The sequence below is a fragment of the Aulonocara stuartgranti genome (genome assembly GCF_965226115.1).
Source record: "Aulonocara stuartgranti genome assembly, chromosome: 13".
Lineage (NCBI taxonomy): Eukaryota > Metazoa > Chordata > Actinopteri > Cichliformes > Cichlidae > Aulonocara > Aulonocara stuartgranti.
This window is the reverse complement of record NC_138949.1, coordinates 23,898,570-23,917,296: the sequence shown is the minus strand read 5'-3', so window position 1 is coordinate 23,917,296 and position 18,727 is coordinate 23,898,570. Positions and strand designations below refer to the sequence as shown.

At 40.6% G+C, this 18,727-nt stretch overlaps 1 protein-coding gene across 3 annotated transcripts in view; it reads right to left on the bottom strand.

Moving 5' to 3' along the window:
• Window positions 1-18,727, bottom strand: part of phactr2 (phosphatase and actin regulator 2) — a 45,739-nt gene that overhangs the window by 9,664 nt on the left and 17,348 nt on the right. Inside the window, exons 1-10 of one of the 3 annotated variants that reach the window (XM_082558355.1) lie at window positions 17,359-17,590; window positions 7,711-7,896; window positions 6,798-6,872; window positions 6,415-6,555; window positions 5,208-5,456; window positions 3,349-3,883; window positions 2,953-3,131; window positions 2,059-2,215; window positions 1,638-1,693; window positions 162-223 (exon numbers count right to left, since the gene is read on the bottom strand). In XM_082558355.1, coding sequence (XP_082414481.1) covers window positions 162-223; window positions 1,638-1,693; window positions 2,059-2,215; window positions 2,953-3,131; window positions 3,349-3,883; window positions 5,208-5,456; window positions 6,415-6,555; window positions 6,798-6,872; window positions 7,711-7,896; window positions 17,359-17,401 — 1,683 coding nt within the window. In that variant the 5' untranslated portion in view covers window positions 17,402-17,590. Of the gene's footprint in view, window positions 1-161; window positions 224-1,637; window positions 1,694-2,058; window positions 2,216-2,952; window positions 3,132-3,348; window positions 3,884-5,207; window positions 5,457-6,414; window positions 6,556-6,797; window positions 6,873-7,710; window positions 7,897-17,358; window positions 17,591-18,727 lie in introns of those variants that run through there. The other 2 variants (XM_082558354.1, XM_082558356.1) reach the window with 2 other exon arrangements.

Sequence of the window (18,727 nt, the reverse complement as noted above, 5' to 3'; positions counted from 1 at the left end):
TAAAACAGTTTCTTTCTACTACCATGACTCATAAGGTGGGGCAAAACATATTAGTAGCTAAATATAGACGTGCTGTGTACTTTCTGTTCTCTTATGTGTGTGTGTGTGTGTGTGTGTGTGTGTGTGTGTGTGTGTGTGTGTGTGTGTGAAATTTACAGTACCTTTCTCGTGAGCCTCCTTTTAATCTCTTGCTTAGCTTCTTGTTCCTCTGCTTCATTCTTTTCTGCATGTAGAGAACCAGCAGATTGATTTCACACCTACTATGTCTGCAACAAGTTACTGCATCTAATTATATACACAAGCTATAATTTGCAATATTAAGCCAAGTGCATGGCTATGCAGCAGTGTGGCTGCCATTACGTAAACAAAAGCAAAAAGGCGAAAAAAGGGAAATTAGATTCAATCTGAACGGCAAATATTCTTGTGAAATATTCATTGAATTGCACCATATATACACACACACATACACACACACGCATATATATATATATATATAAACAGCTTGGTGAGGGGGCACTGGAGAAGTCAGTGACATCTAGTGGTCTCATCCAGATTGAAACAGAAGTCATGCAGGATTTACGACACCTAATCCTTTCCTAGCACAACACATACACAGTGTTACTTCTCTTCCTGTGTTTAAAGGAACACATGAGAGCCTTGCATTATTTCTCATGTGCTATGATGACACTGAGGCTGTGTGCTGCAGACCGAAACGTTTTAAAGTCTGCAAATCAACCTTTCAAAAAATAAATAAAATAATTAAATCAGAGGATAAAGTTACACAGATACCCAGTAAAGCTGTTGCTCTTGCTCTTGACACTTTTACATTACATTACATTATACACACAGTATTATATAATTTTACCAAATCTATTTGTAGATAAATTCTTGCCCACAAAGGGATGAACACCAGAAACAATATATCGGAACTTCCTTACCGCTGTTATGTATGTGGATATAACCACTACACGTATGGACTATGTGTATATCTGTTCTATTGACTGGGAATACAGGCATTCTTTTCACCTACAATAAAGCAGTATTATCATTGTATATTAGGGAAAGAGGTATCATGCATTTGTGCAGTTAGACCAAGAACAAATATACTGATTGAAGTAATGGGCAATTCTTAAAACCATAAAAGCCTGCACGAATGACAAATTTGAACTAAACAGGTGAGATCATAGCCGCTAGCAGAGTTATTTTATTCATGTTCAGTAGCATGACAAGCATGCTCGTTAGTGTGCGTTGGAAAACGAATGACTCAGACCAGCTTCTATCACTTCGGTATATGATCACCAAAGAAAATCCCCTCACAGTGTGATTGAACACATCACTCCACCGTGGGAGACACAAAGCTGCTAAAAGGCAGTAATTCATAATTTAGACAGACATATCTGTCTCATCCATCTGATTAATAAGACACGCAAGGTCGTATCTGAAGATCTGAAAGTGGCAGTAACAGATTGTGGCTGGGCAGCTGAAACAGCACAATACCGGCTTTAATGTGACCATCCTCATGATAGCTCTTGTGATATGGTTGCAGGTAGATAAATGACATTCGGGCTTTAAAGCATTATGACGATCATAAAAAAAAAGGTGTATCACGTCACACCTCTGTTGAAGAGTGTACTTACGCTTCAGAATGTTTCTCTGCTCCAGCTCCTCTGTGGTTGGTCTTTGGCTCAGGCGTCTAAAAAGAGAAAACTGTTTACACTCTTTTTACGAGCAGGTATGGATTTAATAATTCTGCAGGCTCGTGCAGAGAAAAATCCAAAATTATCAACACTTAAGATGTTGTTTTTTGTTTACACCTTTTGTTGCTGAGAATCTGAAGGCTGTTTTAACACCAGCCAATTTGGCTCATCTGTTAGAAAAGGCCAAACTTCAGGACACATTTTTAATGTGCATCATTTGTAACAGTATACCACCCACAGCTACACCAAAAAAATAAACAACAATCTCTGTTGTTATCCTAAAGCAATGCCAAGCTTGAGAAAAAAGTAACACCTAGCCACATTTTCACAGTCCACTTTGTATGCGTGTGTTTGAGTGTACCTGACTAATTTGCTGCCAATCTGCTGGCGTAGCTCGTGCCTCTCCGTCTCTGAACTCTGTGGCAGAATGTTTTTCTCTTCCAGCTCTTTCTTGCTGGGTCGGTTCCCCAGTTTAATGTTCAAGGTGTCTCGTCGGCGGATCTTGCTGGCAAGAGAGGCTAGAACAGAGAGAACACAGGCAGGGCTAGTAACAGTCTTCCGGGGGGTCAGCTGTGGATCATAATGAACAAACAATGAAGAAAATGAGACGTTTAAAAACCTGAAACATCAACAGAAAGTCCATTGTAATGATAAACAGATTAAATGCTGTTCACCAGTGCTGGTTAGTTTTGCAAGCAAAAGTTGCATCTTTGACAATTTTAACAGCATGACTGCACGAAGCAAACATTGCACCGTCACAGCAAGTTGGGCGGCTTCACAGTCTGACTGCAAACGGTTCTTTCACTTCATCTTGGGAGCAATGAGCCCTTGAGCTGAGCAGGATGTTAAAGCTATGGATGTGTTTCTGCAACCATTCAAGGGTTTATACACATCTGGTGACATGACATATTCTTTTACTGGAAGTGTCTATTCAGTAGCCATGAGCTGCTGGCCTACTGGTCAGTTCCACAACTCTGAATCAGGATACGCTGTCTTATATTAAAACCAAAGGTCATGTGTCATTAGGTAAAATATATATAAAACATATTTATTTGCAAAATAAATATGTTTTAACCATAGTAGCAGGACTAGCAGGGCTCTTTAGTTGTGAGGCAACAGTTCTAACCATTGACCCACTGCACTACATCCTCTTAAACACATCACACCCCGCCTGCTAACTGACATGTCGAAGTTGAGTTGTTTAGGTGAGCTTCTCTTTAAGTTCTGCAGCTGACGTGACTGTTGTCAAACATACTGTTTGAGTCCTCGTCTTCCTCCTCCTCTTCTTCCTCCTCATCCCGGTACAGGATTGGTCCGTCAGAATCAGAGTCACTAGTTTGGCTGTCTCTCGGCCTATCGGGTATCACGGTCACCTCGGCCTGCTCTGTTTTTACCCTGGGTCGCTGCGGCTTTTCTGCTTCATCCTCTGCTGACCTGCAGGAATCAATAACACAACAGTGTGACTAAACAAATTTTAATAGATTTATTGTCAGTTATCTAATTTCATATAACAGCAAATCATATAAAGATTAATTTGTGACTTTGTTAAGGTTACTGTAATGCATGCTATCAAACTTAGATAAAGTCAAAGTGAACATAAGGAATTCAAGCAATCAGCAACTTGCATGTACCAACTAGATTTTTACAGTACCTCCGGCTATTTTCAACAACATTCTCTGTTTCTCCTTTCTTCGTTCCACCTCCTCCCTCCTCTTTTGTCCTCTCCTGTTTATCGCTCTGTGAGCTGCCGCGCGCCTCTCCATCTGCGAATGATGTGTTTTCTGTAGCAGTGTTGACATGAGAAGACTGACTTGTGGTTCCAGGAACTGCACCTTTATGGGTATCTTCACCTGCACGCGATGCGTCAGGTGAAGATTTGGGATCTTGGACAGAGTCCCCCTGAGATCCCCCTGTGTCATTGCTTGAGACTTTAGATGAAATAGGTTTGGTGTCTGAGGAAAGGCGAGAAGCTTTTAAGTCTCCAGGTGGGTTAAGAGTCTCTGCAGAGGCTTTTTGAAGTACAGACGATGAAGTCGGAGTGTCTGATTTCCGGTTGGCCTTTGCATCTGTCCTTTCATTCTGTGCTGCAGAGCCAGTGTCCTTTGACGCACGAGAACGAGGTGTGGAGGTGGAGGTGGTGGTGCTTTTTGTTGTGCATCCCGTCTTCTTTGGATGAGAGGACTTGGCTGAGGAGGACAGAAAATCAGACGTTTTTGTTTTTCTAGATGCTCTATTTTCTGAAAAACCTCCTAATATGCTTATACAAATTCTATGTTGTAAAAGACAAATATTTATGTGTTTTAAAGTAAAAATGTCATCAGTAATATATGTAGTTAATAACACGCGTATGATAATGTGAGAATCATCCCAAAATATAAGCAATGTTTATATTCTGTTTAATGGCTGTTGGCTACTTAACCCAGGGAACTATTGCTAGTAGTCTTACACCTTCTGTTCAAGTGAAACATTTTGATTGGCTGCATGGATAAAACTGAAGCGTATAAAACGCGATGTCTCACTTTTGCTCTCTATTTCAATCAAAGTAGTTTCACCTAAAGTATGATCGGCCTTGAATTTTATTTTTCAAATGCATCACGTTTTTTGTCTAGGCTGTGCAATGCCAGAAAACGTAACCATTTTTGATTAATACATAATCCAAGTGTATGCAGCACATATGGATTCCAATATTTACCAACTCTTAAACTTAAACATAATAGAGTAACTATCTAAACATATCTTCTCCATTAAAACTGTGACAAACACAGAATACCTAAGGATATACTGACTACTAAAGTATGTTTTCAAGTCTATGTGAAGTGTCTTTGTGTGCTGGTAAAAACACCCTTAGGAGAGGGGGTGAACTTAGGATTTCGAAGTTATTCAAACATTAATGAAGCAACGTTTGTGCCACTTTCCTGAACACACCACAAAAGACACAAATATCCTCTGAAAGGACTACATGAACATCACATGCAGTGTTCTAAGTTTCGTTTAACCATGCTATATATTGCAGCACAGACACACACACATATGCACAGGAAGCAGGGGGATGATCATGCCCTGGTGTCATGCTAGTGAAACCACACAAGCTCGTCAGATTGCTCTCTCTCTCTTTCTTGTTAAAGTGGCGATGCTACACTGACCTCACTCACTTTTCTTGCTCAGCCCCTCTGACACACACACAAACACTGCAGACATTTCTAGAGGTTCACAGATAAATCTTTACTTCTGCTTTCTTGGAAAACAGGCAGATATTGTAAATGACATGCTTTTTATAAGGAAAGCACATCGTGAAGAGGGAGAAAAGGGGAAATACTAACCACTTGACAGAAACTTCAATAACATTTGCACGAGTGTGCACATAAAGCCATGCTTAGAAGGAACAAACTGCTTAATAGTGACTCCTATTTTCCTTCCAACAGTGAGAGAAGGGCATTCTCCATGCGGGAATGAGGGAAGGGATGAACACTGACAGGCCAGCTGGTTTCGGTTCTAACTATCTGAACTTACCAGTCCCGCGACCAGTTGTGTTAGTGTTCCGTGGGGGGTTAGCTTTAGCCTGTGTGGACGACCCAGTCTTGACAGTGGTTTTAGTTGTCTTTTTAGCCCCAGAGGCACCATCCTTGTGCTTTGCCGTGGCTGCGGTGCCACCGGCAGGTTTGGATGATGCGGGCGGAGTGGCGCTTGGCTGTTTTTTAGCTTGAGTCTCTCGAGGTCGCGCCTGATTTGCCCGGGTGTTAGGTTTAGTATCAGACCTTTCTAAATAGATGAGAGGGAGTAGGAAGGAAAAGTGCAGCAGTTACAGGTTAATATAAAGGCTGGAAGGAAGATAAAAGTTGCTGATCTGTGCAAACTGATGCACAAATAGAGAGGTGGACAAGCAGAGACAGAGGAGAAAATGAATGATACAGAAAGTGTATGACAGAGCTGATGATGAAGGGCTCTTGTACAGCTTTTCCAGAGAACTGATAGATAATATGTACCCATTAACCTTCCCAGGCTCCAGGGTAGGCGATAGTATGTGTGTTCAGTTGCTGTACTTACAGAGTTTGTTGCCTTTGCCTTTCTGATTATTGACAAATGAACAAACAAATGGCTACAAGTTCAATGCTAACAGGGTTGAGTTGAAAACAGCACAACACTTAAGCAGCATCAGACACAAGAACAGTGGCCTGTCTCCTCAGGGAGAGAGAGGCATTAGGAGGAGAAGATACAGCTCTGTTCAAACTGTGAATGCCTATTGCAGGCTGATATAATGGGAATATCTATCTGAACACATTAGACCCGCTCATTGATCCCACAGTGAGTTCAATGTCAACCAGAAAGCTGCTGCAGATACTAATGCATTCCACAGCCCAGAGGAAAAGACATCAAAGCACCTAAAAAAAGCTACAATATTTAGATCCAGTATATAAAAATGGAACAGTTCAAGGGCCGAAAAAGCCCCACATTCCACAAAATGTGAGTTCTCTGTAGAAGAGTAAAGTTTTCTCAGCATTTAGCACGTCTCTAGCGACAACCGTTTCTTGCTTTAATTTTCAAACAAATAACGACAATGCATCTATATATAATTCTTCAATATATGCAGGTGGAAGACTGTTACCCTGGGCTTGTAACTTCAACTAGTACAGGAATCTGATGGTTAGAGACTCCAACCAGCCCTGGATTACAGGCCAAAGTATGACAAAGGTTATATTGTGACTGGTCCAAAGGTTACCTGGTTTCTCCTCAGTTCTGACCGGGCCAGTTGCCTGTTCCTCCCGCAGTGTTTCTTGAGACTCAATGTCGACTTTGACTTCCTCTGGCGTCAAACTGGATGTGGCATGGCCGTTCAGATTTTCACTGATGACTGGTTCATCTAGGGGAGAAGAAATAAAAGCTGCTTTTTAGTCATTTTCTCCATCTCCTGATATGACACGAACAACATGTGACAAAGTAAAAAGGCTTTGAAGTGTAAAGAACAATAAAAAACATGTTAAGATGTGTCTTACAAGGTGAATTGCTTTGCTTTGTAATAAGTAAATGTCATAATTTGGGGAAGAAGAGGTGTGGCATTCAATGTGTTCTTGAGCATGGATTTGACTGAGACATAGGACAAACCTTGGTCTGGGATGAGAACTCCTTTCTTGATGAGCTCCTCCCTCGTTTGTCTAGTGGAGATTTTTCTCTCTAGAACTGAAAGACCAACAAGCTCAAGTTCAATATATTTATTCGAACACATCAACAACACAATGCCAAACCACATTTTACACAGTTTGCAACTGCATGACGTTGAAATAAGAGACGGGGTGACGAACGGGCCTGCCTACAATCCAGACCTGTCACCCCATGTAAACATTTTGCACATTAAGAAAAGAAAAATGTGACAAAGGAGACCACATAATGTTAAGTAAACGAAATCCTATATATAAACAACTGTGTGAATATATTTTATACTGTTTTCTAATAAATGTGGTGTTTAAATTACTTGTAAATCACCACAATCTGCTTTTACTGACATGGAAATGTGGTTGTGTACTGATCTCAGACCCCTCCCCCCCGAAAACTTTGACACCAATAAATATCTAATTATAAAGAAAGACGTTCTACTTCCCAGTTAGCACCTTATATATCCTATATATCTAAACTGCCTGAGCGCTAGCATTAAAGGGACATAGAGGAACACAACTTTCATATAAACACAGGAAAAGCAAAAGATAAAACCTAGCAGCTTTCAGGAAAAAGAGTCTCTGGTTTTTGTATTTACCTCTGTCTCTCTTTATTTCCCAGCCAAACCCCTGAGGAATCAATCAGCAAGAACTACAAACAAACCATTCACTCTTTTCCTTTTAAAGCTCTTCTGGGAGCAACAGTGCTCCATTTCACGCGTAATGTTCCACACAAATCCAAAAATGCAATCTGAGATATTGACCAGACACTTGATTGAGGAGAACAAATCAGAAGCGACTCATCAGCTTGTTGATACAGTGTCATTAACATACACATCCACACACGGACACACAAGACGTCCTACCTTTTGAAAGATCCTGGAACTTGTCGCTGGTCTTCTTCTTCCTCCACTTCCAGGGTTTGAAAAGTTTGCCCAGGGTTGACAGCTTGCCTCGCTGCTGCCGTGATGCATGGGCATTCTGGGCATTGGCAGAGCTGTCCACCGCCACGTCGCAGCTGGCCAGAGAGGTTGATTTCTCCAGTCCCTCAACTAGAAGACACGAAAGCAGAAATGCATATAAATAAGAGAAAAGCAATATCAGCGTGCAACCCAGGCAGGGCCCTTATATTTGCATATTATCCATAAGCCTTTGCAGCCTTTCTCTAGGAGAGCTGGTCTCTCCTACAACGGATATGCAAAGATAATCCTGCCATCTGAGCACAGGAGATTCTTATTCTCAAGACCAACACTTCCAATTTAAATAAAAATAATAATACTGGACCTTAATTTCAGTCAAACTAGTTTATTTTAACTCCTTCATACTGCACAATACTACAAGTATAGGCCATCTACGATGTACACATGTGTTATATGTTATAAAACAGATTTTTCTGCCTTTCTAATACTTCTTCTTCTTCTGTGATATACTGAACAGCCTGAATCCCACCCTTCAAATTACTCAACTGAAATGATCCGAGAAGGTGAAGGACCCTCTTTACTTAAAGTGCTCTCAAACATATGCAATCATCTGACCCCCTTCCTTCAGGTCACAGCAACATGATGCTCAAAATAGAGTCATAGCACTTAAGATTCATTTTTATTCCTGTAGCCATTTAAAGGACGACAGGAAAAATGGCTCTCTTAACATAATGGAAGCTTCCACAAACCACAGTGCACTTTATCTGGCTCTATAGTTTGCATTTTTTATGTGCAGGATTATAGCGGTGTTTATATTTTCAGTCTGTATTTACTGGAATTGTGTTTATATTTTAATAGTGTAGTGTTATTTAGTATTATACACATCTCTTTAACAAGTGATTACTGGTGTTTACTGCCGAAGGCTTGTTCCTGTTAGTTTCCCGATAACGCCCGCCTATATTATCAACTAAAAGCTTTAAATGAAGACAGATCCACACACGTTTTTAAGATGGAGTCAGCAAGTGTTAAAAAAAAGCTGAGAAATAGTCATATTTGTCGCGCTCTACAGGTCAGTCAGGGGCGAATATTTGTTTTTAACAGTATTTGCAGTGCGTGCGCTTGTGTGTGTGTCTTGGCGAGATCCTTGTCCTCCCACAGCTCCTCCTCTTCCTGCTGAAAGATTAGAAGAGCTGTGAAACTTCTGGGATAATGTCGACAGTGTGTGCAAGTGCGTGTGTGTGTGTGTGTGTGTGCAGGAAGCTTACAGAGGAAAGAGAGGTGGTGTGTGTGATTCCTCAGATTTAAGCAGAGGAAGGCTTTTGTTTTTGCAGCTACGTAACACTGCTGAATCACCGCTGACTCTGTGGAGCCCAGCTAGCGGCAAATGTGTATCATTTTTTCCGCAAAAAACTTTTGAGTAATTTATGTCTTTTTTCATATTTGCACTCCCGAAGAAAAGGTCAAGTTATTGCTGCTTGTAGGAAATGAAGTTCAGCGATGTGGAAATATTGAAGGAGCTGTGTGCTTTTAGCACAGAAGTGCTCTTAAATGACAGAACAGCCCCAAAACCATGCCTTTATGAACGCATGGCGCAACATAGAAGAGCCGGCTCCACGGGACTAACTCGGCCGTCCTTCTGCATCTAAAGGGAAATGGTCACTTTTTTGAAGATACCAATGTTCACATTTTGGACAGTTTAAATGAGGAGTGAAAGAAGCCATCTATGTCCACTGTGAACGACCATCTTTGAATAGAGGTGGTGGTTTATGACACCAACTGACTGCCATCTCAATCCAGTTCTGAGATCCCTTCCCAGACGCCTTGACGACCATTCACATCCTGTGCCATTTGACCTCAGGAAATCACGTGATAGGGTGGGGTTAAGTTTCACGATGAGCTCACCCGAAACCTCGGCTGATTGTGACCTACACTCGTTTTCACACCTTGGCTCGTGTGATTAGGTCGAGGATCAATAGGGGGTCCATGACCCTCTCAGGGACACTCCCACAGAGCTTAAATCTGGGACTCTCCATCATTTGACTCTTAGAACTGAAGAAGCTTCTCGGATGAGAGGTGAAACTTCTTCAAGCAATTTAAAGAGGTCCAGACGCTTTTCTTTCCAAGCTCCTCAGACTAAGATGACCTGGATGACTGAGAGCCTTCACAGACACTGTGCTGAACACTTTATTTTTATTATATTAATATATTTAAATGCAGTCAGACTAAGTAATAATAGATGTTTGGAACATTAATCAGCCATGTGCAGAAATTAAAAGTAATTACAAAACATCACACCTACAATTTGCATTACATAAAAAGCCTGGCTCAAGTTCAACTTCAGCTGATATGTCTTCAACACAATACTTGGATGTTTTTCACATGAAGTCATGGTGGTTGTTTTCTCCAATTATGTGGACAGCTTCAATTAATTCTGAAAACAAAACTTTAAAAGATGCAAGATCAAGTGCACGATCCAGGATCCTGGTTACACTAATCCATAACAATTTGTATTCTGATTGGCAAGAGGAAATATACTCATGAGCGCAACCTACATTTGTTGACATGGTAGCAGCCTGGTTTAAAAAACTAAAAAAAAAATTAACAATCATCGCAAAACCTCAATAGCCGAAGGCCAGGGACTCTCATGTCATCTGCAAACTGAGATAAACGCAATTATTCAAGGGAGACGATTTAAGGGAATTCATTAATTCATTCTTTCAAGTGCATTCTTAGAGAACTCCTAAATTTGCAAATGCTAGCTACACATGGAGGGAATCACTATGCCTGCTCAATAAAAATAATAATGCATTCCCACTCAGCTCATGTCACTCTAAATACTTGCCGACAAGAAAACAATAAAAGTTGGTTGAAAACAGAACAGTGCAGTGTCAGTACTGTTTAAGATGCTTATGCAGCCCCATTGTCAGCAAAAAAAAAAAAAGAAATCTGCCAGATTTCCACCAGACCAAAGCTTAAAAAACACTCAGCTTAGCTGACCAGATGATCCAGATGTTCATTTTGGCAGTAAAGAAGTTAAGTAACCATTTGCCTAACAGCAACTAAAGTCACTCAGTCAAGCATTTCCTGGCTAAGCAGATCTAGTGGGTCAAATCCATTTCATAACCTTCAGCTCAATTGAAAACTATCAATAGCCTGATGATTGGTTGGCTCTCACCAGCATTGGCAGATAGCTGATTCGCACTCTGCACAGATGGACATGGGCTAAAACTGATGAGTGTAAACTATCTCTGACTGCTGCTTACTGCTGATGAAGGATCAATGCATTGTTTATTCACACGCTGTGAGTAATTAAAGTCTACATAAGTGTACATTTTTTTTCTACTAGTGTTGTTTATTTTCCACGGTGATGAGAAAGTCTCTCTTTTTCCCCTGCATTACTGAAGCTAAAGTAAATGTGCATCGATCAAAATATTTGTTGGAACACTGTCAATTAAATATGATTAAACCAAATTCACACAGGTTTACAACTAACAAACTCTTAATATCTAACAAATAATATCGAATCTTCTTATTCTGTCTATAAATTTAAAGACAGTTTTGCAGGTTTTAAAACATTTGGTGGTCTTTAGCAGATCTAAACTAAATAAAGTAGGATTATTATAACAAAAAACTGATGTGTCATTAGCCTAAAGTGTAAAATGAGGGTCAGATAGTAAGAAGTAATATAACTAGAGCAATATAACCATAACAAAGCACTCTGCTTTGTTAAAGAATGCTCGTAAAATCATAGTTTCATTATTGCTCCCAACAGTATTGTGATCACCTTTATCACATCGAGTGCTCAAGGACAAACATGTACATAAAAACAATGGCAGTAAAGAGTGAAGACATGGAGAAGTGCAGCACAGAGCCCCCTACAACTCCCCTCAGACCAATGTAGCACCCTCTTTTTGCACACACACACACATACTTTGCATACACACACTCATTTCCTGTTCCTGTGTTGATATCAAATCACAACAATAGGTGCATTTCAGCAGCTACTCTGTACCGCTAATGATGGGAAAATCGGTAACAGCGATTATCATCACCATTAGGCCAACTATCAAACTTCCAGTGGGAACCAAACAGGGACAATGGATTGACTGACTACTTGCTGAGAAAAGAAAATGAAACGAAGAGGCAAAAGAAAACTCACTGCTTAGTTTAGAGAAGAAACAAAGCAAATCATCAAAAGAGATTCATCTGCTTCCCATTTTTCGGAACAGATTGTAATACAGTCTTTTCAAATTCCTGGTTTCACAGTTATGTAATTATCATAAGGAAAGGGGAAGATTTGAGATTCATGCTGTGTCGTGTAGCAATGCAGGAAATCTAAAGCCTGCATTGCTGTGACACATGCATGAGGTGCTTACACTTACACCGAATGTGTTCAACGGCAGAGATCTCACAAGTACAACAATAAGTCATCTTTTCCGAGAAAATTACACCTACAGTTAATTTATTGTTCTCACCTCACTCTGCAGAAATTCCAATCATTCCGTCCCCCAAACAACTGACCAGAGGCTGATGCTTGGAGGCGGGCAACCGTTAAATAACTCTTGATTTCCATCTTTATGTATACGACTATTATCGACATTTAAAGAAAAAAAAAACTTGGCGATTTACTGTAGCTACATTGTAGTGGAACAGAAAATAGTGAATATACGGTCGATATTAGCTACTTTAACAATTTCTCCACAGTAATTGAACCTGCAGCTGCAGGGTTGTTGTTTGTTCTTTAGTGAGAGATTGCATGATGGTTGATTAGTTTATGTTTTCACTGGGATTCAAAATGTATAGGAACCAGTCCTAAGGGTGCACTGTTCCGGTTAGATGTCACTAACAAAAAGACAGAGGTGGCGCTAGAGGTGGAGCTGGACTTGGCGGTGTTGAAAATGCTAAGATTTTTACTGGGAGTGGCTAAGAGGGAAATGATTAGAAAGTAGTATATCAGAGGGACAATCCAGCTTGAGCTGTTTGTGGACAAGATGGACCTGACACGTGCAGGGAAGGGACACTGGACAAAGCCTGTTGAATATGGAGCTGCCATGCAGACAGAAAAGAGGAAAACCTCAGAAGAGTCATGGGTGTAGTGAAGGAGGACATACAGTGTTAGTGTGACAGAAGAAGTTGCTCGCTTGTGTGCGAGATGGATCTGATAATCTGTCAGTGAGCTGATTTGACAACTTCTAAATAAAACAACTAAAAAAAAAGAGGACGATCTCATTTATCTGTACTTGTCTCATTTCAGCACAGTTTGAAAATTTCTAGGTTTGTGAACACTGTGACGGCACCTTATGGGACTAGCGATGTATACTATACCAGCGGTCCCCAACCTTTTTTGCGCCACGGACCAGTTTATGCCTGACAATATTTTCACGGACCGGCCTTTAAGGTGTCGCGGATAAATATAACAAAATAAAACTAGTACCGGTACCAAAAAAAGAAGATTTATTCATAACACACGTGAAAAGACCCAGGAAACAGAGTTAACGATAAAAACAATAACAAAATAACACTGAAAACCGATAAAAACCCTGAAAACCATACATTTCACGCCTGAGCCTCAACTCTCGCGGCCCGGTACCAAACGACTCACGGACCGGTACCGGTCCGAGGCCCGGGGGTTGGGGACCGCTGTACTATACTGTATACTGTAAACTGGGGAGGCAGGATTAAAAATAGTTGGAATAACCAGTCTTTGGGACTCTATCGCTTGTGTTAGTGCTGCTTTTTTTAGCTTAGCCTATGCCCCAGAAGACACAATATATATATATATATAAAACTTCTTTATTGTGAAGTGACACTGGGTAAAATGAAAACAATATATGAAACAATATGAAAACTCTCCACTGCACCCACTGTATGTGCTTCTTTTGCTACTTTTTAAATGTTTGATTGTTTATTTCGCGCTTGTTCCTCTTTGTGGTGAACACCACAGTTGTCCCATTCCTGTTCAAGCCCACTGACACGTCTACATAGTCAAATATAACGGTGACAAATATAATACCTTGAGGCAGACAATGTTAGTTTACTGTATGTGCAGAAATAATGCTCAACGACTGCTACATCAAACACAGCAAACGTTTCAGCTGTTCATTACATTACACAAACAGATAAACACCACTGCCAATCTTATTTGCCAATAGATCGAACACTGTCAACAAGGTAAGTACTAACAGATAACAGCTTTAAACATGTTGACTTCTTTTCAACTAAAAAAATTTTTTTGTTTGTTTTTTTTAAAGTCGATCTTGCCAGGCCTTAATCTATTGTATCTATTAAGAAAAATATACACCATCATAAATCAACAAAATCAGGTTTTAGGAAACCAAATCAGAGGAATTAAGATCTTCAGTTCATCAATCTGCTGTTTAACAGCAACATATGTTATGCTGTCAGTATTTGTTGTAACTGACAGTTGCTTTAAAATAGTGCTGTATTTGATCTCTTGAAATTAAACTGTGTACCTCTAAATCTCAGTTTAATTCTGGGACGTTGTTACACATTACAGATGCTGACTCGACTCCATTGTGCCACAATGAATTTTACACTGAAACAGCTGAAATGCAATGTCATGCAAAATGGGTGAGTCAGGACTTGGATATTTTGCAGCTGGGTGGGATAATTAGAAACAACTTCAGAGACAGCAGACGACCAAATAAAAGAGACTTCAGTTGCCAGTTGCCTTGACAAACTGCAAAGTCTTATATGTATCGCCTGATATAATATTTAAGGGTAAAAGAGATGTATTGTGACAGAGCCAGCAAACTCTTTTCAGACATTATTGCCTGAACATGTGTTAAGGAGGAGGGAAAAGGGAGAGGCTTCCTTCCTTCACTCCAAGTCACCGGGGAGGGAAGAAGCAAGCGTCACAAACAGAGGAAGAGGGATGGAGGGGGAGAAAGAGGCAAAAAGAAACAAAGGGAAGAAGAAAAGATGAAAGAGGGGAAACACAGGGGAAAAGGGACACTGAGGTGGGGCATGAGAAAATGTGGGATTAAAGAAAGAAGGAACAGGGAAAGGAAGAGAAGAAGACAAGGCTACAAGAGGTGCTGGACAAGAGTGGAGGGAGGGGCGGTGCTGGGCTCTGCAGTTTTAACACTTGGGTCATTTCTCCCAAATCTTTCTCCAGCAAAGGCTGGACAAGCATTATAGAGCTCAACTCATGATACTTGCACGACTTCAAAGCTCTGGCTAAGTCTGGAGTAACAGAGCAAAAAGCAGTCAAACAGGAAACCGACCATGTTTTAACTTCGGTAGAGAAGCTCAGAGATCTCAGTTTTATGTTAATGATCTTTCAATAAGACCCTGAGAGAAAGAATTCCACTTCTGCTCTTAGTGCTGTAGATTCAGCATTTAAAGCCCACCGCATCATTATGAAGTCGTAATGTAACCATGCAGGACGTATAGATCATTATTATAGCCACCAGGTTCCTTTGCATGTTGACTAAAGTGCATTACAGTTGAGTCTGAGTTTTAGTTTAAATGCTGACAGAGCCATAAAACAGATTTAGTTTTGTTTTCATCCAGAGTCATGTGTCTCATCCTCTACCTCACTGCCTTTAAGCCTTCCCATAAAAAGTGTGATTGAACATGAAGTGCCTACCTTTATGGCTCAACGAACCAACCAAGGACTACAGATGGGAAAAAAAGGCTTTGATTGTAAAAACAAAGCATTCGGGTTCAGTATTTGCCAGTGTTGCATATGAAAAAAGCTGATTAAAATGACTCTGGGAATTAGATACACAAAGAACTCCAACAGATTAACCAATGAACAATCAGTGCTGCAGTTTAGTATGCAGATGAAAGAACACAAACTACTCTTTTTGTTCAATCTGTAGCTCATAATAAGCTTCAATGTCATTATAAAGCTGATAAACACTTGATGGTTAGACTGTTTCATTTAAGAGTATTTTTTCCTTTTCTTTCTATTAGCTTCAGCTTCATAATCTTCAAAATCTGCATGATTCCTAGTTTGAAATGATAACACTTTGGTGTTGCCCCTCAGACTGCTTTGAGCTGACAGGAAGGCAAGAATAACCCAAATGACCACTTGTTTTAACTTCAAGTATCTAAAAGAGCATCTCTAAAAGTACAACATATGCAACCTTGCAGCAGATGGGCTACAGCAGCACAAAACCACACGGGGTGCCACTCTTACCAGCTAAGAACAGAAAAATTAGGCTCCAGTTTGCACAAGCTCACCAAGAGAAGATCGGACACACATTAACTGGTCTGAAGACGTTTTGATTCTGATTGCAGGGTTAGAACTTAAAAACTTTGAAAGCGTGGATACAGCCTGTCTTGTATTAATAGTTCAGGCTAGTGACAGAGGTCTAATAGTGTGTGGTATAATGTCAGTCCATACTTTGGGTCTCTGAGCGCCATTTAAATGGTAAATGGTAAATGGCCTGTATTTATATAGCGCTATCTAGATGCCACAGCCTACCTGAATATAGTTGCTGACCATGTACATCCCTTTATAACCAAAGTGTAAGCATGCCCCGCTGCAAAGTTCAGATCATCTCAAGATGATTTCTTGAACATGACAATGACACTGTCAAATGGCCTCCACAGTCACCATATCTCAACCCAACTGAGGTCTTGGGACACAGTGAAGCAGGAGATCCACATCACTGGCAAATCTTCATGATGACTGCATGATGCTGTCATGTCATTATGCACCAAAGATATGTTTCCAGCACCTCGCTGAATTTATGCTACGAAGACTTAAGGTAGCTATAAATGCAAAAGGCGGTCAAATCCAGTACTAGCATGGTGCACCTAAAAAACTAGAAAGAAATCTGAAGAAGTCTTCATTAAGGAGATAATTAACTCACTAAGGAGTTACATTAATCCATAATTTAAATAATAACAGGTTTAAACGTAGCTCAGAACTCCAGCACTTCTCATTTATCCAAAATTAATATCTTCTGTAATATTGCATTTCCTGCTGCTCTTCATAAAAATGACCAGGCCTACTTGTTGACTCACTGAGTGCTGCTCAACAGCTTCGTGACTGTATTTACTGTGCTCAGATAGACAGCTCGATCTGGGGTCTACTGTAGGGGCAAATGGTTACAAGTTTAATCTGCGCTCCTTCCGATCATCTCGACCAATGTCAAGTTGGCTGCTAAATACATAAAGTCTTCATTACCTAGTTACAACAAGCCAGCCTTTTAAACAGCTCTTGGGTTATACAACACTGCATCCTGTTTTAAGACAGGCTGTTTCACTAGTTTTTCTTTCTGCTATACAACAGTTGGTTGGCAGAGCCAGCGATAAATTTAGAAACCCCCTACACACACACACACACACACACACACACGGCGTAAAATGATGCAAGAATAAAATGAACACACATCTATTTAGCAAACTTCCACTGACGTTAACGGTATTTAGCGCTGCGCTTTGTTTGAACTGTGTCGAAGTTATGCGACAGAAATGTGAAAGAACGAAAACAAAAAACGAGAAGACTTCCTGAATAAAGATAGCGGATTGTGTGTGAGAGAGACAAGAGGAAGGGAGACTGCACACTGCACGTATACACACACACACACACACACACACACACACACACACACTCACCGCTTGCAGTCTGAGACACGGCAGACACGGCGGTCTGACCCATATTCGGCTTGAGCACCGGGCCGGACCGGGCCCCCTAACCCGCTATCACGGCTCTCTATCTCCGCATAAACCCCGTCCTCCACCGCCAAGCGAGTTCATTTCAAAAAAAGAAGTTTTTACGCCGTGATGGCTCAGTCACTGGAAACTTGGTTCACTCTCTCACTCACTCTCTACTACGTCGTAACTTCCCCTCCCCTCCTCCACCACCTCCTCCTCCTCCCCGCCTCCTCCTCCTCCTGTGAGCGGCTGAAAATGCCTCTCATTCCTCTATGCAGATTAGGGACGCTGCTGGGGTCAAAGGGCGAAGGGGTCCGACACTCTCAGCCGCTGGTTTACATCGGCCCAGATCACGAAATGATGGCACTAACCTAGAACTGCGCTCCAGTGAAACTTGAGGTGAATGTGACTCAATTACATAACTATTTTCACAAACCAATATTGTAGCCTTAGTGCATTACACAGCTTTTGTTAAAATTCATATTGTAACTATTGTATCTATCTAACTTTTGTGTATTGTCTTCTCTTTTTTTAAAAAACACATTATGCAGTCATTTGCAGTATTATCACACATGTATCCTTGTCACACTTATGTTTCATATCATCAAACAAATTTTAATATTAGAGAAAAAAAAAATAACGCCAGTAAATACAAAATTAAGTTTTTTAATTGCAATTTTATAGAGTATTATAATTATCATTGGGCAGCAGGGTGTCATGGTGGTTAGCACTGTTGCATAACAAGTTCCTGGATGCAATTTCACAATTTCTGTATGTTCAGCCCTTGGTCTGTTTTTCAGACATTTGTGGAAGAAGACATAGTTTTAAAGAGCTCCCTGACTTTGAGTTATCATTCTACTGTCACAACAAGTCCGTTTGTGAGATTTCTTCCATCCTAGCTATTCCGCAATCACTTGTAAGTGTTACTTTATCAAAGTGAAAGTCTTTCGGAACCATAGCAATTCAGCCACAGATTGGCATACCACGTAAAGTTACAGAGTGGGATTACCGAGAGCTATGCGTAAAAGTTGCAAACACTGCTTCCTCAATAACTGTAGTGTTACAAACCTCCCTTGGCATTAACATGAGCACAATAACTGTGCACCAGGAGCTTCATGGCATAGGTTTCCGTGGACAAACAATCACGGAAACCCATTACACTTTCTTAGTCCAATAAGCTGAGCTGAATAGGTGTAAGGTGTAATGTGTAGGAGGCCCAGTACGTTTGTGTATGTTGTATATTTGAATATAAATATTTTAACTTGTTTCTCCATCTGTGAATTCTTCACAGAGCAGGCTGGAAAACGTCTCCAGCTAATGCTAAGCTAAT